The sequence below is a fragment of the Bombina bombina genome, chromosome 5 (genome assembly GCF_027579735.1).
Source record: "Bombina bombina isolate aBomBom1 chromosome 5, aBomBom1.pri, whole genome shotgun sequence".
In the NCBI taxonomy this organism is placed as follows: Eukaryota; Metazoa; Chordata; class Amphibia; order Anura; family Bombinatoridae; genus Bombina; species Bombina bombina.
This window is the reverse complement of record NC_069503.1, coordinates 956247037-956268265: the sequence shown is the minus strand read 5'-3', so window position 1 is coordinate 956268265 and position 21229 is coordinate 956247037. Positions and strand designations below refer to the sequence as shown.

The following is a 21229-nucleotide window of genomic DNA, read 5'->3' as shown; positions in this document are numbered from 1 at the left end:
CCCCATGCTGTAGCTGCTAATACATGTCAATTACAATCCCCTCCCTGACTGTTCAACTGTGCAGGGGAATAGGGAATCTCACTCACTGGGCCCCGTGCCAAGCACCCTGTTCCCCCTTCTAATTGGTTGCTTGCCTGCCAGCTGTCCCCCCTCCGTTTTCAGACTGAGCCCCGTCAGTGATTGCATTGTCGAATGCCAGAAGCGCTAGCATTACAAGCCATTCCGTGTTATTACTTTGTAGCAATGTACAGGCTCTTATTATGTGTTGCAGCATTGTGGGCTGTGCGTGAGTATGATCATGCTTTCTAATATAACTGTAATGCCCATATTCAATGCTCATACTCATGCACAGCCCACAATGTGTATACGAGTTGTTCTTGTCAAGAACAACTCGTATACACATCACATTGAAACCTTTGAGGTGAAAGAGTTGGTGGTGATGATAATGTGAAATTGACAGTATTTTCTAGAGGCTCTGTATTATTTCCCCGTGCTGTAACCATTTTGTTTCTTGTTGCTGGTAACATGTGATGTCTGTTAATTGCGGGTCGTTTGTAGTCCATTATCTTTGCTGACACAGGAGTTAAAAAGAGAAAAAATCCAAACGTCTGCAAGAAAGTGATTCCTTCTTAGTCCCAAATGTTCTTCATTAATTTTAAAACAAATGTTCCCCATTAGCTCCATTGATTTGTTTGCAAAAGTAATTTTCAAGAGGAGAATATGAAGTATAAATTGTGTGTATACTTTATCTAATTGAAGAAGATAAAGAAGTTATTATGTGCTGCGTTTCAATGGTAGCAGTATTTGTTATGATCTGCAAAGTATATATCTCACGGTGTTACAATGGGCCTGCATGTTTAATATAGTTTAGTTTATTGTGATGAAACAAAATATATACAACAATTTACTCTGTATTACACAATCACCAGACAAGAATGCTGTGTACTTTTTGAGAGATGAAGACAGTCAACAAACAGTGAGATCACATCACGCACAAAACAACCAGAAAGTAGTCTATGTAGTGCTCAGGTTTAAATGCATAGAATGTTTGCGCTGCAAACAATAAACCGGAAAATAATTTAACAATATTTAAATTCAACATAATGTTGACGTTTATATTAATCCTTTTTGTATATTTATTGTGATGATTGGTTTCCAGCTACTTTGTATTTTATACTGCAGTTTGGTAAACGACATTATCAAATCATCACAATAAATATACAAAAAGGATTAATATAAACGTCAACATTATGTTGAATTTAAATATTGTTAAATTATTTTCCGGTTTATTGTTTGCAGCGCAAACATTCTATGCATTTAAACCTGAGCACTACATAGACTACTTTCTGGTTGTTTTGTGCGTGATGTGATCTCACTGTTTGTTGACTGTCTTCATCTCTCAAAAAGTACACAGCATTCTTGTCTGGTGATTGTGTAATACAGAGTAAATTGTTGTATATATTTTGTTTCATCACAATAAACTAAACTATATTAAACATGCAGGCCCATTGTAACACCGTGAGATATATACTTTGCAGATCATAACAAATACTGCTACCATTGAAACGCAGCACATAATAACTTCTTTATCTTCTTCAATTAGATAAAGTATACACACAATTTATACTTCATATTCTCCTCTTGAAAATTACTTTTGCAAACAAATCAATGGAGCTAATGGGGAACATTTGTTTTAAAATTAATGAAGAACATTTGGGACTAAGAAGGAATCACTTTCTTGCAGACGTTTGGATTTTTTCTCTTTTTAACTCCTGTGTCAGCAAAGATAATGGACTACAAACGACCCGCAATTAACAGACATCACATGTTACCAGCAACAAGAAACGAAATGGTTACAGCACGGGGAAATAATACAGAGCCTCTAGAAAATACTGTCAATTTCACATTATCACCACCAACTCTTTCACCTCAAAGGTTTCAATGTGATGTGTATACGAGTTGTTCTTGACAAGAACAACTCGTATACACATTGTGGGCTGTGCATGAGTATGAGCATTGAATATGGGCATTACAGTTATATTAGAAAGCATGATCATACTCACGCACAGCCCACAATGCTGCAACACATTATAAGAGCCTGTACATTGCTACAAAGTAATAACACGGAATGGCTTGTAATGCTAGCGCTTCTGGCATTCGACAATGCAATCACTGACGGGGCTCAGTCTGAAAACGGAGGGGGGACAGCTGGCAGGCAAGCAACCAATTAGAAGGGGGAACAGGGTCCTTGTCACGGGGCCCAGTGAGTGAGATTCCCTATTCCCCTGCACAGTTGAACAGTCAGGGAGGGGATTGTAATTGACATGTATTAGCAGCTACAGCATGGGGGCTGGCTATAAGGACACTAGCTAGGGAGCGAGGAAAAACTCCTTGCTTTGTAGCTAGTGTGTCCTACGAACGTATTCTTATGTAGTGACACTTTATCATCAATTTTATAAGCTTTAGCAGAAAACATGTCAACTACAAACTTTATTTTTTTTTTATTCTTTATTTGAATACCCCATATTTTTTTGAGTGTATAATGTCCCTTTAAGGAGTGGAAGAAAAGGACATTTCACAAGTTCGCAAAGAAATGGGGTTAGCATTTTGTTTAGGTAAACTTAAATAAAAACTGGGGGGGAGGGGCCCAAAAAAAATCTTGCACCAGGGCCCTCTGTTCATAAGGTCCGCCACTGAATGGCAGGGTATAGAATTTCTTCATGGCACAGCAAAATGTGTCTTTGCCTATGTGTAACCAAAAATCCTAGCACTGACTCTGTTGGTAGGTTCCTGGTAGAAACAGATCACAGAGAATGTCATGGATGACCTCTCTCAATGATAAAGTGCAGAAACAATATTATGGAAACTGTCTGCTATACATGTGTATGCATCTCCATAAAAGGGAAACTGAAGTCAGTGTTATATATGCATTGTGCTTATCAGCAATTATGCACTGCATTGCAAAAGGGCTGCATACAAATTAAAATGTTTATGCATGTTTTTTAAACTGTTTTTTCTTTTTTTTCTTTTTTCTATCTTGGAAGATTTGGAGTCTTGAACAGGTGCAGCTCTTGAAAACCTTCTTCAGTATATTTATAAAGTTTCCTTTTTTATGGCTAATTTGAGGCTAGATTTAAATAAACGAGCTTGTGTGTTTTTAGCTTGCTGGGCAATGGATTACAAAAAGTGGTATTGAATTCATAGTAATATGCACTGGGTATGAGAAGAGATAGGAGTGTGACTTGCACCGGTTTTACATCACTGATTACATAAGTGACATTCAAATGTTAATAAAATGTTTTAAATTTTAAACATGTTGAGAGCTTATGTTAATATTTAAATGTTAAAAATGCTGGAGCCAGATTTTACCATATATGTATTGCCTGGTAGCATAGGGGTAAAGTTTGTGTGTGTGTGATATTATAAAACACACACACACACACACACATATATATATATATATATATATATATATATATCAGTCTCATAAGTATGGGCACTCGCATGATTTATATAAAATGTATTTAAACTTTATTGAAGAGATTTCTGAAGATCACATGTCGACATTTCGGCCCTAGGTGGAGCATTTATCAAGACAAGATGTCAATTTATACGGTGTACCGCTAACACAGAAGAGGCTAACAAGCCGTCCTCCCAACATCGATTTGCCTATCGACATTGGGAGGACGGCTTGTTTTATATATATAATCAGCTTAAAGTTTATTATGTGAATAAAAATATTGAATATGCAGTTTGAATGTTTAAGTTTGGTTGATCTTAGCAATCTAAGGATTTATTTTCAAAGCACTGGTTTGTGTCCGCATTCCCTTTTTAATACACTTAGGATATTCACTCCATTTTCAATCTGCAAATATATCTTTGTTCTGTAATCCTAAATGGGAAGCCCTTGAGGCTTATGTTCAGATAAAAAGCATAGTTCTTTACAGAATAGAAGCAAAACTATTGACTTTCTGTTCTATTTTTTTTTTTATTCCTTTTAGAGACAAAGTTCCTTATCCTACAGATCTCGAGAAGAAGATCCCTGTCTTACAGAAGAGGATGTATGTATTTAGATTATAATCTTCCCAGTTTAATGTTGTATGAAATGATCAGTATACTGTGACACTGCTGAGGATTAACTGTCATTATTCCTAAGAACAAAAGTTTATTTATAAGAGTTATTATCTTTTGCAGAACATTATTTTAGTACATTTAAGGGCCAAATATCTTTAAACAAAATAATTCAGAAAGAAATGCATTAGAAATGTACATGTAATTTACATTCATAGGTATCCACAGAAAGGGGCAAGAAGGGGAAAATGCAGATTTAGAGTCTGATGCTGGAGATAGGCAGTTAAAGTGACTTAGGCATGTAGAGCTGGAAAGAAGAAAATCTCCTCTTTCAAATGAGGGCTAAACTAATCCTAAAGTTATCACGTGGTCAGAGTGAAAATGTCAGTTGTATGACCTGTTTGACACCATATTTGTACTAATAAATCTGATAGAACTCTGAAACTGTGCTTCTTTTTGCCCCCCCCCCCCCCAAAAAAAACCCATACAACTATGAGACTACTTACCTAAAAGGTGAGTCGTCTCTTTCATATGAGGAATTACTTGACACTGTATCTAGTACAGCATTGTAATGGCAATCCTTTTTTTATTATGCCTGAAACAATATAGCTGGATTTTCAAGGTTACTATGTAGGTTCATAATTTATTTTGCTTACTTTTATTGCAAAATAAGAAAAGAAACTGCTTCCATGAATCAAGGTAAAAACTCAATTGCAAGGTTGCAACTGATATTTTAAATGGGTTCAACACCTCAGATGTGGCATATTAAATCCCCCTGAACTGATCCAACCAGGGTGATTGACAAGTGCTGCTCTCATGGTATCGGTTGTGCAAGAGCAGGGGGCCATGATAAATGCTGGCAACAAATGCATTCTACAATTCCATGCAGACAGGTTCAGTACATATAAATGATGATGGTCTGGAAAATAATAAATCTGCCAAGGGTTGCCACCTGCATGGGAATGATCCAAAAAGTAATTTTTTCTATTTGTATGTCCGGGTTTGAAGCTGAGTCAGATCTAGACATGCAAATGGCCGGGTTTGGTGGGGATCTGCCACTGCCAAAAAAGGTGACATTGTACATTTGCAGCATACTGCACATGCCTACAGTTATTTCTCTCTTGCGTGCGTGCGTCTTTGTTTGGGAGTCTGTCTGTGCTTAAAGGGACAGTCAAGGCCAAAAAAAACTTTTATTTCTCCAACATAGGTGTGTCCGGTCCACGGCGTCATCCTTACTTTTGGGATATTCTCTTCCCCAACAGGAAATGGCAAAGAGCCCAGCAAAGCTGGTCACATGATCCCTCCTAGGCTCCGCCTTCCCCAGTCATTCTCTTTGCCGTTGTACAGGCAACATCTCCACGGAGATGGCTTAGAGTTTTTTGGTGTTTAAATGTAGTTTTTATTCTTCAATCAAGAGTTTGTTATTTTAAAATAGTGCTGGTATGTACTATTTACTCTGAAACAGGAAAGAGATGAAGATTTCTGTTTGTAAGAGGAAAATGATTTTAGCAACCGTTACTAAAATCGATGGCTGTTTCCACACAGGACTGTTGAGAGGAATTAACTTCAGTTGGGGGAAACAGTGAGCAGACTTTTGCTGCTTGAGGTATGACACATTTCTAACAAGACTTGGTAATGCTGGAAGCTGTCATTTTCCCTATGGGATCCGGTAAGCCATTTTTATTAAATAAGAATAAAGGGCTTCACAAGGGCTTAAAGACTGGTAGACATTTTTCTGGGCTAAAACGATTGATTTATAAGCATTTTTAATAGTTTATAGCTTTGAGGAGTTATTTTATTCTTGGGAATTATGTTAAATAACCGGCAGGCACTGTATTGGACACCTTTTTCACTGGGGGCCTTCTCTAATCATAGGCAGAGCCTCATTTTCGCGCCTCTATTGCGCAGTTGTTTTTGGGAAGCAAGGCATGCAGATGCATGTGTGAGGAGCTCAGATACATAGAAAAAGCTTACTGAAGGCGTCATTTGGTATCGTATTCCCCTCTGGGCTTGGTTGGGTCTCAGCAAAGCAGATACCAGGGACTGTATAGGGGTTAAATATAAAAACGGCTCCTGTTCCGTTATTTTAAGAGTTAAAGCTTTCAAATTTGGTGTGTAATACTTTTAAGGCTTTAAGACACTGTGGTGAAATTTTGGTGAATTTTGAACAATTCCTTCATACTTTTTCACATTTTCAGTAATAAAGTGTGTTCAGTTTAAAATTTAAAGTGACAGTAACGGTTTTATTTTAAAACGTTTTTTGTACTTTGTTATCAGGTTTTTGCCTGTTTAACATGTCTGAACTATCAGATAGACTATGTTCTGTATGTGAGGAAGCCAAGGTTCCTTCTCATTTAAATAGATGTGATGTATGTGACACAAAATTTAGAGAAAATGATGCCCAAGATGATTCCTCAAGTGAGGGGAGTAAGCATGGTACTGCATCATCCCCTCCTTCGTCTACGCCAGTCTTGCCCACACAGGAGGCCCCTAGTACATCTAGTGCGCCAATACTCCTTACTATGCAACAATTAACGGCTGTAATGGATAATTCTATCAAAAACATTTTAGCCAAAATGCCCACTTATCAGCGAAAGCACGACTGCTCTGTTTTAGAAAATACCGAAGAGCATGAGGACGCTGATGATAATGGTTCTGAAATGCCCCTACACCAGTCTGAGGGGGCCAGGGAGGTTTTGTCTGAGGGAGAAATTTCAGATTCAGGGAAAATTTCTCAACAAGCTGAACCTGATGTGATTACATTCAAATTTAAATTGGAACATCTCCGCGCTCTGCTTAAGGAGGTGTTATCTACTCTGGATGATTGTGACAATTTGGTCATTCCAGAGAAATTATGTAAGATGGACAAGTTCCTAGAGGTCCCGGGGCCCCCCGAAGCTTTTCCTATACCCAAGCGGGTGGCGGACATTGTAAACAAAGAATGGGAAAGGCCCGGCATACCTTTTGTCCCTCCCCCTATATTTAAGAAATTGTTTCCTATGGTCGACCCCAGAAAGGACTTATGGCAGACAGTCCCCAAGGTCGAGGGGGCGGTTTCTACTCTAAACAAACGCACTACTATCCCTATAGAAGATAGTTGTGCTTTCAAAGATCCTATGGATAAAAAATTAGAGGGTTTGCTTAAAAAGATGTTTGTTCAGCAAGGTTACCTTCTACAACCAATTTCATGCATTGTTCCTGTCACTACAGCAGCGTGTTTCTGGTTCGATGAACTAGAAAAGTCGCTCAATAAAGATTCTTCTTATGAGGAGATTATGGACAGAATTCATGCTCTTAAATTGGCTAATTCTTTTACTTTAGACGCCACTTTGCAATTGGCTAGATTAGCGGCGAAAAATTCGGGGTTTGCTATTGTGGCGCGCAGAGCGCTTTGGCTAAAATCTTGGTCAGCGGATGCGTCTTCCAAGAACAAATTGCTTAACATACCTTTCAAGGGGAAAACGCTGTTTGGCCCTGACTTGAAAGAGATTATTTCAGATATCACTGGGGGTAAGGGCCACGCCCTTCCTCAGGATAGGTCTTTCAAGGCTAAAAATAAACCAAATTTTCGTCCCTTTCGCAGAAACGGACCAACCCCAAGTTCTACATCCTCTAAGCAAGAGGGTAATACTTCTCAAACCAAGCCAGCCTGGAGGCCAATGCAAGGCTGGAACAAAGGTAAGCAGGCCAAGAAACCTGCCACTGCTACCAAGACAGCATGAGATGTTGGCCCCCGATCCGGGACCGGATCTGGTGGGGGGCAGACTTTCTCTCTTCGCTCAGGCTTGGGCAAGAGATGTTCTGGATCCTTGGGCGCTAGAAATAGTCTCCCAAGGTTATCTTCTGGAATTCAAGGAGCTACCCCCAAGGGGGAGGTTCCACAGGTCTCAATTGTCTTCAGACCACATAAAAAGACAGGCATTCTTACATTGTGTAGAAGACCTGTTAAAAATGGGAGTGATTCATCCTGTTCCATTAGGAGAACAAGGGATGGGATTCTACTCCAATCTGTTCATAGTTCCCAAAAAAGAGGGAACATTCAGACCAATCTTAGATCTCAAGATCCTAAACAAATTTCTCAAGGTTCCATCGTTCAAAATGGAAACCATTCGGACAATTCTTCCTACCATCCAGGAAGGTCAATTCATGACCACGGTGGATTTAAAGGATGTGTATCTACATATTCCTATCCACAAGGAACATCATCGGTTCCTAAGGTTCGCCTTTCTGGACAAGCATTACCAGTTTGTGGCACTTCCATTCGGATTAGCCACTGCTCCAAGAATTTTCACAAAGGTACTTGGGTCCCTTCTAGCGGTGCTAAGACCAAGGGGCATTGCAGTAGTACCTTACTTGGACGACATACTGATTCAAGCGTCGTCTCTACCTCAAGCAAAGGCTCATACGGACATTGTCCTGGCCTTTCTCAGATCTCACGGGTGGAAAGTGAACGTAGAAAAAAGTTCTCTATCTCCGTCAACAAGAGTTCCCTTCTTGGGAACAATAATAGACTCCTTAGAAATGAGGATTTTTCTGACAGAGGCCAGAAAATCAAAACTTCTAAGCGCTTGTCAAGTACTTCATTCTGTTCTTCTTCCTTCCATAGCGCAGTGCATGGAAGTAATAGGTTTGATGGTCGCGGCAATGGACATAGTTCCTTTTGCGCGAATTCATCTAAGACCATTACAACTGTGCATGCTCAGTCAGTGGAATGGGGATTATACAGACTTGTCTCCGACGATACAAGTAGATCAGAGGACCAGAGATTCACTCCGTTGGTGGCTGACCCTGGACAACCTGTCACAAGGGATGAGCTTCCGCAGACCAGAGTGGGTCATTGTCACGACCGACGCCAGTCTGGTGGGCTGGGGCGCGGTCTGGGAACCCCTGAAAGCTCAGGGTCTTTGGTCTCGGGAAGAATCTCTTCTCCCGATAAATATTCTGGAACTGAGAGCGATATTCAATGCTCTCAAGGCTTGGCCTCATCTAGCAAAGGCCAAATTCATACGGTTTCAATCAGACAACATGACGACTGTTGCGTATATCAACCATCAGGGGGGAACAAGGAGTTCCCTGGCGATGGAAGAAGTGACCAAAATAATTCAATGGGCGGAGACTCACTCCTGCCACTTGTCTGCAATCCACATCCCAGGAGTGGAAAATTGGGAAGCGGATTTTCTGAGTCGTCAGACATTTCATCCGGGGGAGTGGGAACTCCATCCGGAAATCTTTGCCCAAATAATTCAATTGTGGGGCATTCCAGACATGGATCTGATGGCGTCTCGTCAGAACTTCAAGGTTCCTTGCTACGGGTCCAGATCCAGGGATCCCAAGGCGACTCTAGTGGATGCACTAGTAGCACCTTGGAGCTTCAACCTAGCTTATGTGTTCCCACCGTTTCCTCTCATTCCCAGGCTGGTAGCCAGGATCAAACAGGAGAGGGTATCGGTGATCTTGATAGCTCCTGCGTGGCCACGCAGGACTTGGTATGCAGATCTGGTGAATATGTCATCGGCTCCACCATGGAGGCTACCTTTGAGACAGGACCTTCTTGTTCAAGGTCCGTTCGAACATCCGAATCTGGCCGCACTCCAACTGACTGCTTGGAGATTGAACGCTTGATTTTATCAAAGCGAGGGTTCTCAGATTCTGTCATTGATACTCTTGTTCAGGCCAGAAAGCCTGTAACTAGAAAAATCTACCATAAAATATGGAAAAAATATATCTGTTGGTGTGAATCTAAAGGATTCCCATGGAACAAGATAAAAATTCCTAAGATTCTATCCTTTCTTCAAGAAGGTTTGGAGAAAGGATTATCTGCAAGTTCTTTGAAGGGACAGATTTCTGCTTTATCTGTTTTACTTCACAAAAAGCTGGCGGCTGTGCCAGATGTTCAAGCTTTTGTTCAGGCTCTGGTTAGAATCAAGCCTGTTTACAAACCTTTGACTCCTCCTTGGAGTCTTAATTTAGTTCTTTCAGTTCTTCAGGGGGTTCCGTTTGAACCCCTACATTCCGTTGATATCAAGTTATTATCTTGGAAAGTTTTGTTTTTGGTTGCAATTTCTTCTGCTAGAAGAGTTTCAGAGTTATCTGCTCTGCAGTGTTCTCCTCCTTATCTGGTGTTCCATGCAGATAAGGTGGTTTTGCGTACTAAACCTGGTTTTCTTCCGAAAGTTGTTTCTAACAAAAATATTAACCAGGAGATAGTCGTGCCTTCTTTGTGTCCGAATCCAGTTTCAAAGAAGGAACGTTTGTTGCACAATTTGGATGTAGTTCGTGCTCTAAAATTCTATTTAGAGGCTACAAAGGATTTCAGACAAACATCTTCCTTGTTTGTTGTTTATTCTGGTAAAAGGAGAGGTCAAAAAGCAACTTCTACCTCTCTCTCTTTTTGGCTTAAAAGCATCATCAGATTGGCTTATGAGACTGCCGGACGACAGCCTCCTGAAAGAATCACAGCTCATTCCACTAGGGCCGTGTCTTCCACATGGGCCTTCAAGAACGAGGCTTCTGTTGATCAGATATGTAAGGCAGCGACTTGGTCTTCACTGCACACTTTTACTAAATTTTACAAATTTGATACTTTTGCTTCTTCTGAGGCTATTTTTGGGAGAAAGGTTTTGCAAGCCGTGGTGCCTTCCATCTAGGTGACCTGATTTGCTCCCTCCCATCATCCGTGTCCTAAAGCTTTGGTATTGGTTCCCACAAGTAAGGATGACGCCGTGGACCGGACACACCTATGTTGGAGAAAACAGAATTTATGTTTACTTGATAAATTACTTTCTCCAACGGTGTGTCCGGTCCACGGCCCGCCCTGGTTTTTTAATCAGGTCTGATGATTTATTTTCTCTAACTACAGTCACCACGGTATCATATGATTTCTCCTATGCAAATATTCCTCCTTTACGTCGGTCGAATGACTGGGGAAGGCGGAGCCTAGGAGGGATCATGTGACCAGCTTTGCTGGGCTCTTTGCCATTTCCTGTTGGGGAAGAGAATATCCCACAAGTAAGGATGACGCCGTGGACCGGACACACCGTTGGAGAAAGTAATTTATCAGGTAAACATAAATTCTGTTTTTTCAAATAGGGCATGTAATGTTAAACAACTTTCAAATTTACTTTTATCAACAATTTTGCTTTGTTCTCTTGGTATTCTAGTTGAGAGCAAACCTAGGAAGGCTCATATGATAATTTCTAAGCCCTTGAAGGCCGCCTCTAATCACATGCTTTTGTATTTGCTTTTCACAACAGGGGAGAGTAGTTCAGGTAAACCATATAGATAGCATTGTGATCACGCCCGTGGGTTGTGGCAGACACTGCACTAATTGGCTAAACTGCAAGTCAATAGATAATAACTAAAAGTCATGTGATTAGGGGCGGTCAGAAGATTCTTAGATAAAAGATAGTCACAGAAATAAAAAGTGTATTAATATAACAGTGTTGGTTATGCAAAACTTGGGAATGGGTTATAAAGGGATTATCTATCTTTTTAAACTACAAAAATTCTGGTGTTGACTGTCCCTTTAAGTGTCTTTATGTGTGAGGGTATGTGTTTTTTTGTTTGTCTGTGTCTTTATGTGTGTGTGTGAGTCTGTGTGTGTGTGAAAGAGTGTGTATTTTTGTGTATTTGTGTGTGTGTGTGTGTGAGAAAGTATGTGGGTTTTAGTGTGTGTGTGTGTGTGTGAAAGAGTTAGTGTCTTTGCGTGTGTGTGTTAGTGTGTGAGAGGGTGTGTATGTGTGTGTGTGAAAGAGTTAGTGTATTTGTGTGTAAGATAGAATGTGTGTGAGAGAGTGTGTTTGTGAGATAGTGTGTGAAAGTGTGAATATCTATGTGCGAGTTAGTGTTTTCGCATTTATAAATAGTGTGTACTCTGCAAAAAACTGTACTGTGCCCGGCGTTAGAGTGTTCGGGTTTGGCCTGAACTAAAGGTGGCAACCCTAAATCTGCCTCATAGTGTATCAACCCTGAGCAACCCCTTTATTTCTGGAAATAGATATTTGTGGAGTAAATTAACCTGCATGTCCATATTTTAATGTTAGTTTCTAAAAGATATGCAGAAAAAGCAGATTTGGGAGTAGACCTAGCATTGTATTGTATCGTCTAATAAAGTATGTGATAGTGAAACAGTCATATATTTCTACATATAAGTGAAATGTCTGGGATTTAGAGATCAATAGGAGTATGAAAGAGACGGCTTGGTTTTCAGGCAATTCTGACATCATTTATCTGTAAATTGTCTGATACATTTAATTCTATGGGGCCAATTTACTAATGAGCGGATATAATCCACTGTATTGGATCATGTCCGCCGCACATCGATAAATGCTGACAGCATACATTGTAGGCATTTATCATTGCACAAGCATTTCTATTGAAATTCTTGTGCAATGCCGCCCCCTGCACATTCGTGGCCAATCGGCAACTAGCAGGGGGTCAATCAACCTGATCGTATCCGATCGGGCTGATTGCTGTCTGCCGCCTCAGAGGTGGCGGACGAGTTACCTTCCGCTTCAGGCGGACCTGAATTGGAGTGGGTCGGAAGCAGCATCCGCTGCTTCATAAATCGACCACTATGTTTGTGTGTGTATATATAAAGTGGCTCAATTGGTGAAAACGTAGTCATGGTATGCTAAACCCATCCTCTAATTGTGCACACTTCTGAGCTCCTATGAGCCAACTAGATTTACACTTCAACAAAGGGTACAGGGAGAACAAATTAACACCTAGATTACGAGTTTTGCGTTAACAGGGGTGCGGTGCTAGCAAGCAGTTTATGCTCACCGCTCACTTACAGACAGCGTTGGTATTACAGGTTTTTACAAACCCGGCGTTAGCCGCAAAAAAGTGAGCAAAGAGCAAAATTTAGCTCACATCTCACCTCAATACCAGCTCTGCTTACGTTAGCGGTGAGCTGGTAAAACGTGCTTGTGCACGATTTACCCATAGGAATCAATGGGGGAGAGCCGGCTGAAAAAAAAGCCTAACACCTGCAAAAAGCAGCGTAAAGCTCCTAACACAGCCCCATTGATTCCTATGGGGAAAATACATTTATGTCTACACCTAACACCCTAACATGAACCCCAAGTCTAAACACCCCTAATCTTACACTTATTAACAGCTAATCTGCCGCTGTCGACATCGCTGACACCTGCATTATATTATTAACCCCTAATCTGCCGCTCCGGAATGCCAGCTCAATCCTATTGGCTAATTGGATCAGCCAATAGGATTGAACTTCAATCCTATTGGCTGATTGCATCAGCCAATAGGATTTTTTCTACCTCAATTCCGATTGGCTGATAGAATTCTATCAGCCAATCGGAATTAAAGGGACGCCATCTTGGATGACGTCATTTAAAGGAACCTTCATTCAGTTGTCGGCCGTGGAAAGAAGAGGATGCTCTGCGTCGGATGTCTTGAAGATGGACCCGCTCCGCGCCGGATGGATGAAGATAGAAGATGCCGTCTGGAGGACCACTTCTGCCCGGTTGGATGAAGACTTCTCCCGGCTTCGTTGAGGACTTCGGCCCGGTTGGGTGAAGACATCTCCCGGTAAGGTGATCTTCAGGGGGTTAGTGTTAGTTTTTTTTAAGGGGGGATTGGGTGGGTTTTAGAGTAGGGTTGGTTGTGTGGGTGGTGGGTTTTAATGTTGGGGGGGTTACTTTTTTTTACAGGTAAAAGAGCTAATTACTTTGGGGCAATGCCCCACAAAAAGGCCCTTTTAAAGGCTATTTGTAATTTAGTGTAATTTAGTGTAGGGTAGGGCTTTTTTTTATTTTGGGGGGCTTTTTTTATTTTGTTAGGGGGATTAGAGTAGGTGTAATTAGTTTAAAAAATCTTGTAATTTCTTTATTATTTTCTGTAATTTAGTGTTTTTTTTCGTACTTTAGATAATTTTATTTAAAGGGACAGTCAAGTCCAAAAAAAACTTTAATTTTTCAAATAGGGCATGTAATTTTAAACAACTTTCCAATTTACTTTTATCAACAATTTTGCTTTGTTCTCTTGGTATTCTAGTTGAAAGCAAACATAGGGAGGCACATATGATAATTTCTAAGCCCTTGAAGGCCGCCTCTATTTTATTTACTTTTCACAGCAGGGGAGAGCAAGCTCATGCAGGCCATATAGATAGCATTGTGATCACGCCCGTGGCTAGTGGCAGACACTGCACTAATTGGCTAAAATGCAACTATATGCAAAATAACTAAAAGTCATGTGATTAGGGGCGGTCAGAAGATGCTTAGATACAAGTTAGTCACAGAAGTAAAAAGTGTATTAATATAACAGTGTTGGTTTTGCAAAAAACTGGGTAGTGGGTAATAAAGGGATTATCTATCTTTTTAAACAACAAAAATTCTGGTGTTAACTGTCCCTTTAATTGTAATTAATTGTATTTAATTTAGGTAATTTATTTAATTGTAGTGTAGTGTTAGGTGTTAGGTGTAACTTAGGTTAGGTTTTATTTTACAGGTAAATTTGTCTTTATTTTAACTAGGTAGTTATTAAATAGTTAATAACTATTTAATAACTATTCTACCTAGTTAAAATAAATACAAAGTTGCCTGTAAAATAAAAATAAACTCTAAGATAGATACAATGTAACTATTAGTTATATTGTAGCTAGTTTAGGGTTTATTTTATAGGTAAGTATTTAGTTTTAAATAGGAATTATTTAGTTAATTGTAGTAATTTTATTTTGATTTATTGTAATTATATTTGTTAGGGAGGGTTAGGGTTAGACTTAGGTTTAGGGGTTAATACATTTAATATATTGGTGGCGACGTTGGGGGCGGCAGATTAGGGGTTAATAAATGTAGGTAGGTGGCGGCGATGTTAGGGACGGCAGATTAGGGATTAATAATATTTAACTAGTGTTTGTGATGCGGGAGTGCAGCGGTTTAGGGGTTAATATATTTATTATAGTGGCGGCGATGTCCGGTTCGGCAGATTAGGGGTTAAAATAATTATTTTAGTGTTTGCGATGTGGGGGGGCCTCGGTTTAGGGGTTAATAGGTAGTTTATGGGTGTTAGTGTACTTTTTAGCACTTTAGTTAAGAGTTTTATGCTACGGCGTTGTAGTGTAAAACTCTTAACTACTGACTTTTAAATGCGGTACCAGGCTTGACAGGAGAGGGTCTACCGCTCACTTTTGGTCAGACTTATAATACCGGCGCTATGCAAGTCCCAAAAATAGGATACGCAATTGACGTAAATGGATTTGCAGTATTTCCGAGTCTGGCCAAAAAAGTGAGCGGTACACCTGTAAATTCAAGAATCGTAATACCAGCGGGCGTTAAAAAGCAGCATTGGGACCGGCCAACGCTGCTTTTTAAGCCTAACGCAAGACTCAGAATTAAGTTTCTTTCATGTAATTAGCAAGAGTCCATGAGCTAGTGACGTATGGGATATACATTCCTACCAGGAGGGGCAAAGTTTCCCAAACCTTAAAATGCCTATAAATACACCCCTCACCACACCCACAATTCAGTTTTACAAACTTTGCCTCCGATGGAGGTGGTGAAGTAAGTTTGTGCTAGATTCTACGTTGATATGCGCTCCGCAGCAAGTTGGAGCCCGGTTTTCCTCTCAGCGTGCAGTGAATGTCAGAGGGATGTGAGGAGAGTATTGCCTATTTGAATACAGTGATCTCCTTCTACGGGGTCTATTTCATAGGTTCTCTGTTATCGGTCGTAGAGATTCATCTCTTACCTCCCTTTTCAGATCGACGATATACTCTTATATATATACCATTACCTCTGCTGATTCTCGTTTCAGTACTAGTTTGGCTTTCTACAAACATGTAGATGAGTGTCCTGGGGTAAGTAAATCTTATTTTCTGTGACACTCTAAGCTATGGTTGGGCACTTTGTTTATAAAGTTCTAAATAAATGTATTCAAACATTTATTTGCCTTGACTCAGAATGTTCAACTTTCCTTATTTTTCAGACAGTCAGTTTCATATTTGGGATAATGCATTTGAATTAATCATTTTTTCTTACCTTCAAAAATTTGACTCTTTTTTTCCTGTGGGCTGTTAGGCTCGCGGGGGCTGAAAATGCTTCATTTTATTGCGTCATTCTTGGCGCTGACTTTTTTGGCGCAAAAATTCTTTTCCGTTTCCGGCGTCATACGTGTCGCCGGAAGTTGCGTCATTTTTTGACGTTATTTTGCGCCAAAAATGTCGGCGTTCCGGATGTGGCGTCATTTTTGGCGCCAAAAGCATTTAGGCGCCAAATAATGTGGGCGTCTTATTTGGCGCTAAAAAATAAGGGCGTCGCTTTTGTCTCCACATTATTTAAGTCTTATTTTTTCATTGCTTCTGGTTGCTAGAAGCTTATTCACTGGCATTTTTTCCCATTCCTGAAACTGTCATTTAAGGAATTTGATCAATTTTGCTTTATATGTTGTTTTTTCTCTTACATATTGCAAGATGTCTCACGTTGCATCTGAGTCAGAAGATACTACAGGAAAATCGCTGTCTAGTGCTGGAGCTACCAAGCTAAGTGTATCTGCTATAATTTTTGGTATCTGTTTCTCCAGCTGTTGTTTGTATTGCATGTCATGACAAACTTATTAATGCAGATAAAATTTCCTTTAGTACTGTTACATTACCTGTTGCTGTTCCGTCAACATCTAATTTTCAGAGTGTTCCTGATAAACATAAGAGATTTTATTTTTTAAATCCATTAAGAAGGCTATGTCTGTTATTTCTCCTTCTAGTTTACATAAAAGTCTTTTAAAACTTCTCTTTTTTCAGATGAATTTTTAAATGAACATCATCATTCTGATACTGATAATGGTTCTTCTGGTTCAGAGGTTTCTGTCTCAGAGGTTGATGCTGATAAATCTTTGTATTTGTTCAAGATGGAATTTATTCGTTCTTTATTTAAAGAAGTATTAATTGCATTAGAAATAGAGGATTCTGGTCCTCTTGATACTAAATCTAAACGTTTAAATAAGGTTTTTAAATCTCCTGTAGTTATTCCAGAAGTGTTTAATCTCCCTGATGCTATTTCTGAAGTAATTTCCAGGGAATGGAATAATTTGGGTAATTCTTTTACTCCTTCTAAACGTTTAAGCAATTATATCCTGTGCCATCTGACAGATTAGAGTTTTTTTGGGACAAAATCCCTAAGGTTATGGGGCTGTCTCTACTCCTGCTAAATGTGCTACTATTCCTACGGTAGATAGTAATTCATTTTAAGGATCCTTTAGATAGGAAAATTGAATCCTTTCTAAGAAAAGCTTACTTATGTTCAGGTAATCTTCTTAGACCTGCTATATTTTTAGCGGATGTTGCTGCAGCTTCAACTTTTTGGTTAGAAGCTTTAGCGCAACAAGTAACAGATCATAATTTTATAGCATTATTATTATTCTATAACATGCTAATAATTTTATTGGTGATACCATCTTTTGATATCATTAGAGTTGATGTCAGGTATATGTCTCTAGCTATTTTAGCTAGAAAAGCTTTATGGATTAAACTTGGAATGCTGTTATGTCTTCTAAGTCAACTTTGCTTTCCTTTTCTTTCCAGGGTAATAAATTATTATTTCAACTGTTTCTGGAAGGAAGGGAACTTTTTTACCAAAGGATAAAAAATCTAAGGTAAATTTAGGTCTAATAATCATTTTTCGTTCCTTTCCTCACAATAAGCAACAAAAGCCTGATCCTTCATCCTCAGGAGCGGTATCAGTTTGGAAACTATTTCCAGTTTGGAATATATCCAAGCCTTATAGAAAACCTATAGCCAGCTCCTAAGTACCCATGAAGGTGCGGACCTTATTCCAGCTCAGCTGGTATGGGGCAGATTACGTTTTCTTCAAAGAAATTTTGATCAATTCCGTTCTCAATTTCTGGTTTTAGAACATTGTTTCAGAAAGGTACAGCATTGGCTTCAGTTAAGGCCTCCTGCTAAGAGATTTTTTCTTTCCCGTGTCCCAGTTAACACAGCAAAGGCTCAGCATTTCTGAAATGTGTTTCAGATCTAGAGTTGGCTGGAGTAATTATGCCAGTTCCAGTTCTGGAACAGGGGCTGGGGTTTTATTTTATCTCTTCATTGTACCAAAGAAGGTCAATTCCTTCAGACCAGTTCCGGATCTATCAATATTGAATCGTTATGTAAGGATTCCAACATTCAGTTTCTGTAGGACTGTCCTGCCTTTTGTTTAGCAAGGGCATTATATGTCTACAATAGATTTACAGGATGTGTATCTGCATATTCCGATTCATCCAGATCACTTTTAGTGTCTGAGATTCTCTTTTTAAGACAAGCATTACCAGTTTTGTGGCTCTAGCCTCAGTTCCAAGAATTTTTTTCAAAGGTTCTCGGTGCCCTTCTTTCTGTAATCAGAGAACAGGGTTTTGGTATTTCCTTATTGGACGATATCTGGGTACTTGCTCAGTCTTCTCATTTTCGAAGAATCTCATACGAATCGACTTGTGTTGTTTCTTCAAGTTCATGGTTGGAGGATCAATTTACTAATCAGTTCATTGATTCCTCAGACAAGGGTAACCTTTTTAGGTTTCTAGAATAGATTCAGTGTCTATGACTCTGTACTTGTCAGACAAGAGAAGTTTAACATTGATTTCAGCTTGTCAAAACCTTCAGTCACAATCATTCCCTTTGGTAGCCTTATGCATGGAAATTTTAGGTCTTAGGACTGCCGCATCAGATGCGATCTCCTTTGCTCGTTTTCACATGCGACCTCTTCAGCTCTGTATGCTGAACCAATGGTGCAGGGATTACTCAAAGATATCTCACTTAATATCTTTAAACCGATTATACGACACTCTCTGACATGGTGGACAGATCACCATCGTTTAGTTCAGGGGGCTTCTTTGTTCCTCCGACCTGCACTATAATCTCAACAGATGCAAGTCTTACAGGTTGGGGAGCTGTGTGGGGGTATCTGACGGCACAAGGGGTTTGGGAATCTCAGGAGGTGAGATTTCCGATCAATATTTTGGAACTCCGTGCAATTTCAGAGCTCTTCAGTCTTGGCCTCTTCTGAAGAGAGAGTTGTTCATTTGTTTTCAGATAGACAATGTCACAACTGTGGCATACATCAATCATCAAGGAGGGACTCACAGTCCTCTGGCTATGAAAGAAGTATCTCGAATTTTGGTTTGGGCGGAATCCAGCTCCTGTCTAATCTCTGCGGTTCATATCCCAGGTATGGACAATTGGAAAGCGGATTATCTCAGTCGCCAAACGTTGCACCTGGGCGAATGGTCTTCACCCAGAGGTATTTCCTCAGATTGTTCAAATGTGGGAACTCCCAGAAATAGATCTGATGGCTTCTCATCTAAACAAGAAACTTCCCTGGTATCTGTCCGGATCCAGGGATCCTCGGGCGGAGGCAGTGGATGCATTATCTCTTCCTTACAAGTATCATCCTGCCTATATCTTTCCGCCTCTAGTTCTTCTTCCAAGGGTATTCTCCAATATTCTAAGGAATGCTCGTTTGTCCTGCTGGTAGCTCCAGCATGGCCTCACAGGTTTTGGTATGCGGATCTTGTCCGGATGGCCTCTTGCCAGCTGTGGACTCTTCCGTTAAGACCAGTCTTTCTGTCTCAAGGTTCTTTTTTCCATCAGGATCTCAAAACCTTAATTTTAAGGTGTGGAGTTTGAACGCTTGATTCTTGGTCAAAGAGGTTTCTCTGACTCTGTGATTGATACTATGTGACAGGCTCGTAAATCTGTATCTAGAGAGATATATTATAGAGTCTGGAAGACTTATATTTCTTCAGGATGGTTTAGATAAAGGTTTGTCCGCAAGTTTCTTGAAAGACAAATCTCTGCTCTTTCTGTTCTTTTTTACAGAAGGATTGCTAATCTTCCTGATATTCAATGTTTTGTACAAGCTTTGGTTCGTATAAAACCTGTCATTCAGTCAATTTCTCCTCCTTGGAGTTTGAATTTGGTTCTGGGGGCTCTTCAAGCTCCTCCTTTTGAACCCATGCATTCTTTGGTCATTATATTACTTTCTTGGAAAGTTTTGTTTCTTTTGGCCATCTCTTCTGCCAGAAGAGTCTCTGAATTATCTACTCTTTTTTGTGAGTCTCCTTTTCTGATTTTGCATCAGGATAAGTCGGTGCTGCGAACTTCTTTTGAATTTTTTACCTAAGGTTGTGAATTCTAACAACATTAGTAGAGAAATTGTGGTTCCTTCATTATGTCCTAATCCTATGAATTCTAAGGAGAAATCATTGCATTCTTTGGATGCTGTTAGAGCTTTGTAATATTATGTTGAAGCTATTAAGTCTTTCCGAAAGACTTCTAGTCTATTTGTCATCTTTTCCGGTTCTAGAAAAGACCAGAAAGCTTCTGCCATTTCTTTGGCATCTTGGTTGAAATCTTTATTTCGTCATGCCTATGTTGAGTCGGGTAACACTCCGCCTCAAAGGATTACAGCTCATTCTACTAGGTTAGTTTCTACTTCCTGGGCGTTTAAGAATGAAGCTTCGGTTGATCAGATTTGCAAAACAGCAACTTGGTTCTCTTTGCATACTTTTACTAAATTCTACCATTTTGATGTGTTTTCTTCTTCTGAAGCAGTTTTTGGTAGAAACATACTTCAGGCAGTGGTTTCAGTTTTAATCTTCTGCTTATGTTTTTTCATTAAAAATTTTATTCTAGGTGTGGATTATTTTCAGCAGGAATTGGCTGTCTTTATTTTATCCCTCCCTCTCTAGTGACTCTTGTGTGGAAAGATCCACATCTTGGGTAATCATTATCCCATACGTCACTAGCTCATGGACTCTTGCTAATTACATGAAAGAAAACATAATTTATGTAAGAACTTACCTGATAAATTCATTTCTTTCATATTAGCAAGAGTCCATGAGGCCCGCACTTTTTTGTGGTGGTTTTGATTTTTTTGTATAAAGCACAATTATTCCAATTCCTTATTTTATATGCTTTCGCACTTTTTTCTTATCACCCCACTTCTTGGCTATTCGTTAAACTGAATTGTGGGTGTGGTGAGGGGTGTATTTATAGGCATTTTAAGGTTTGGGAAACTTTGCCCCTCCTGGTAGGAATGTATATCCCATACGTCACTAGCTCATGGACTCTTGCTAATATGAAAGAAATGAATTTATCAGGTAAGTTCTTACATAAATTATGTTTTCCGAATTGTACAGCTTTAAC

The 21229-nt window shown here is 39.6% G+C and overlaps 1 protein-coding gene across 1 annotated transcript in view; it reads left to right on the top strand.

Moving 5' to 3' along the window:
• Positions 1-21229, top strand: part of PAG1 (phosphoprotein membrane anchor with glycosphingolipid microdomains 1) — a 194445-nt gene that overhangs the window by 148623 nt on the left and 24593 nt on the right. The window contains exon 6 of the mRNA XM_053715157.1: positions 4002-4061. Within this exon, the coding sequence (XP_053571132.1) occupies positions 4002-4061 (60 nt within the window). The remainder of the gene's footprint in view (positions 1-4001; positions 4062-21229) is intronic.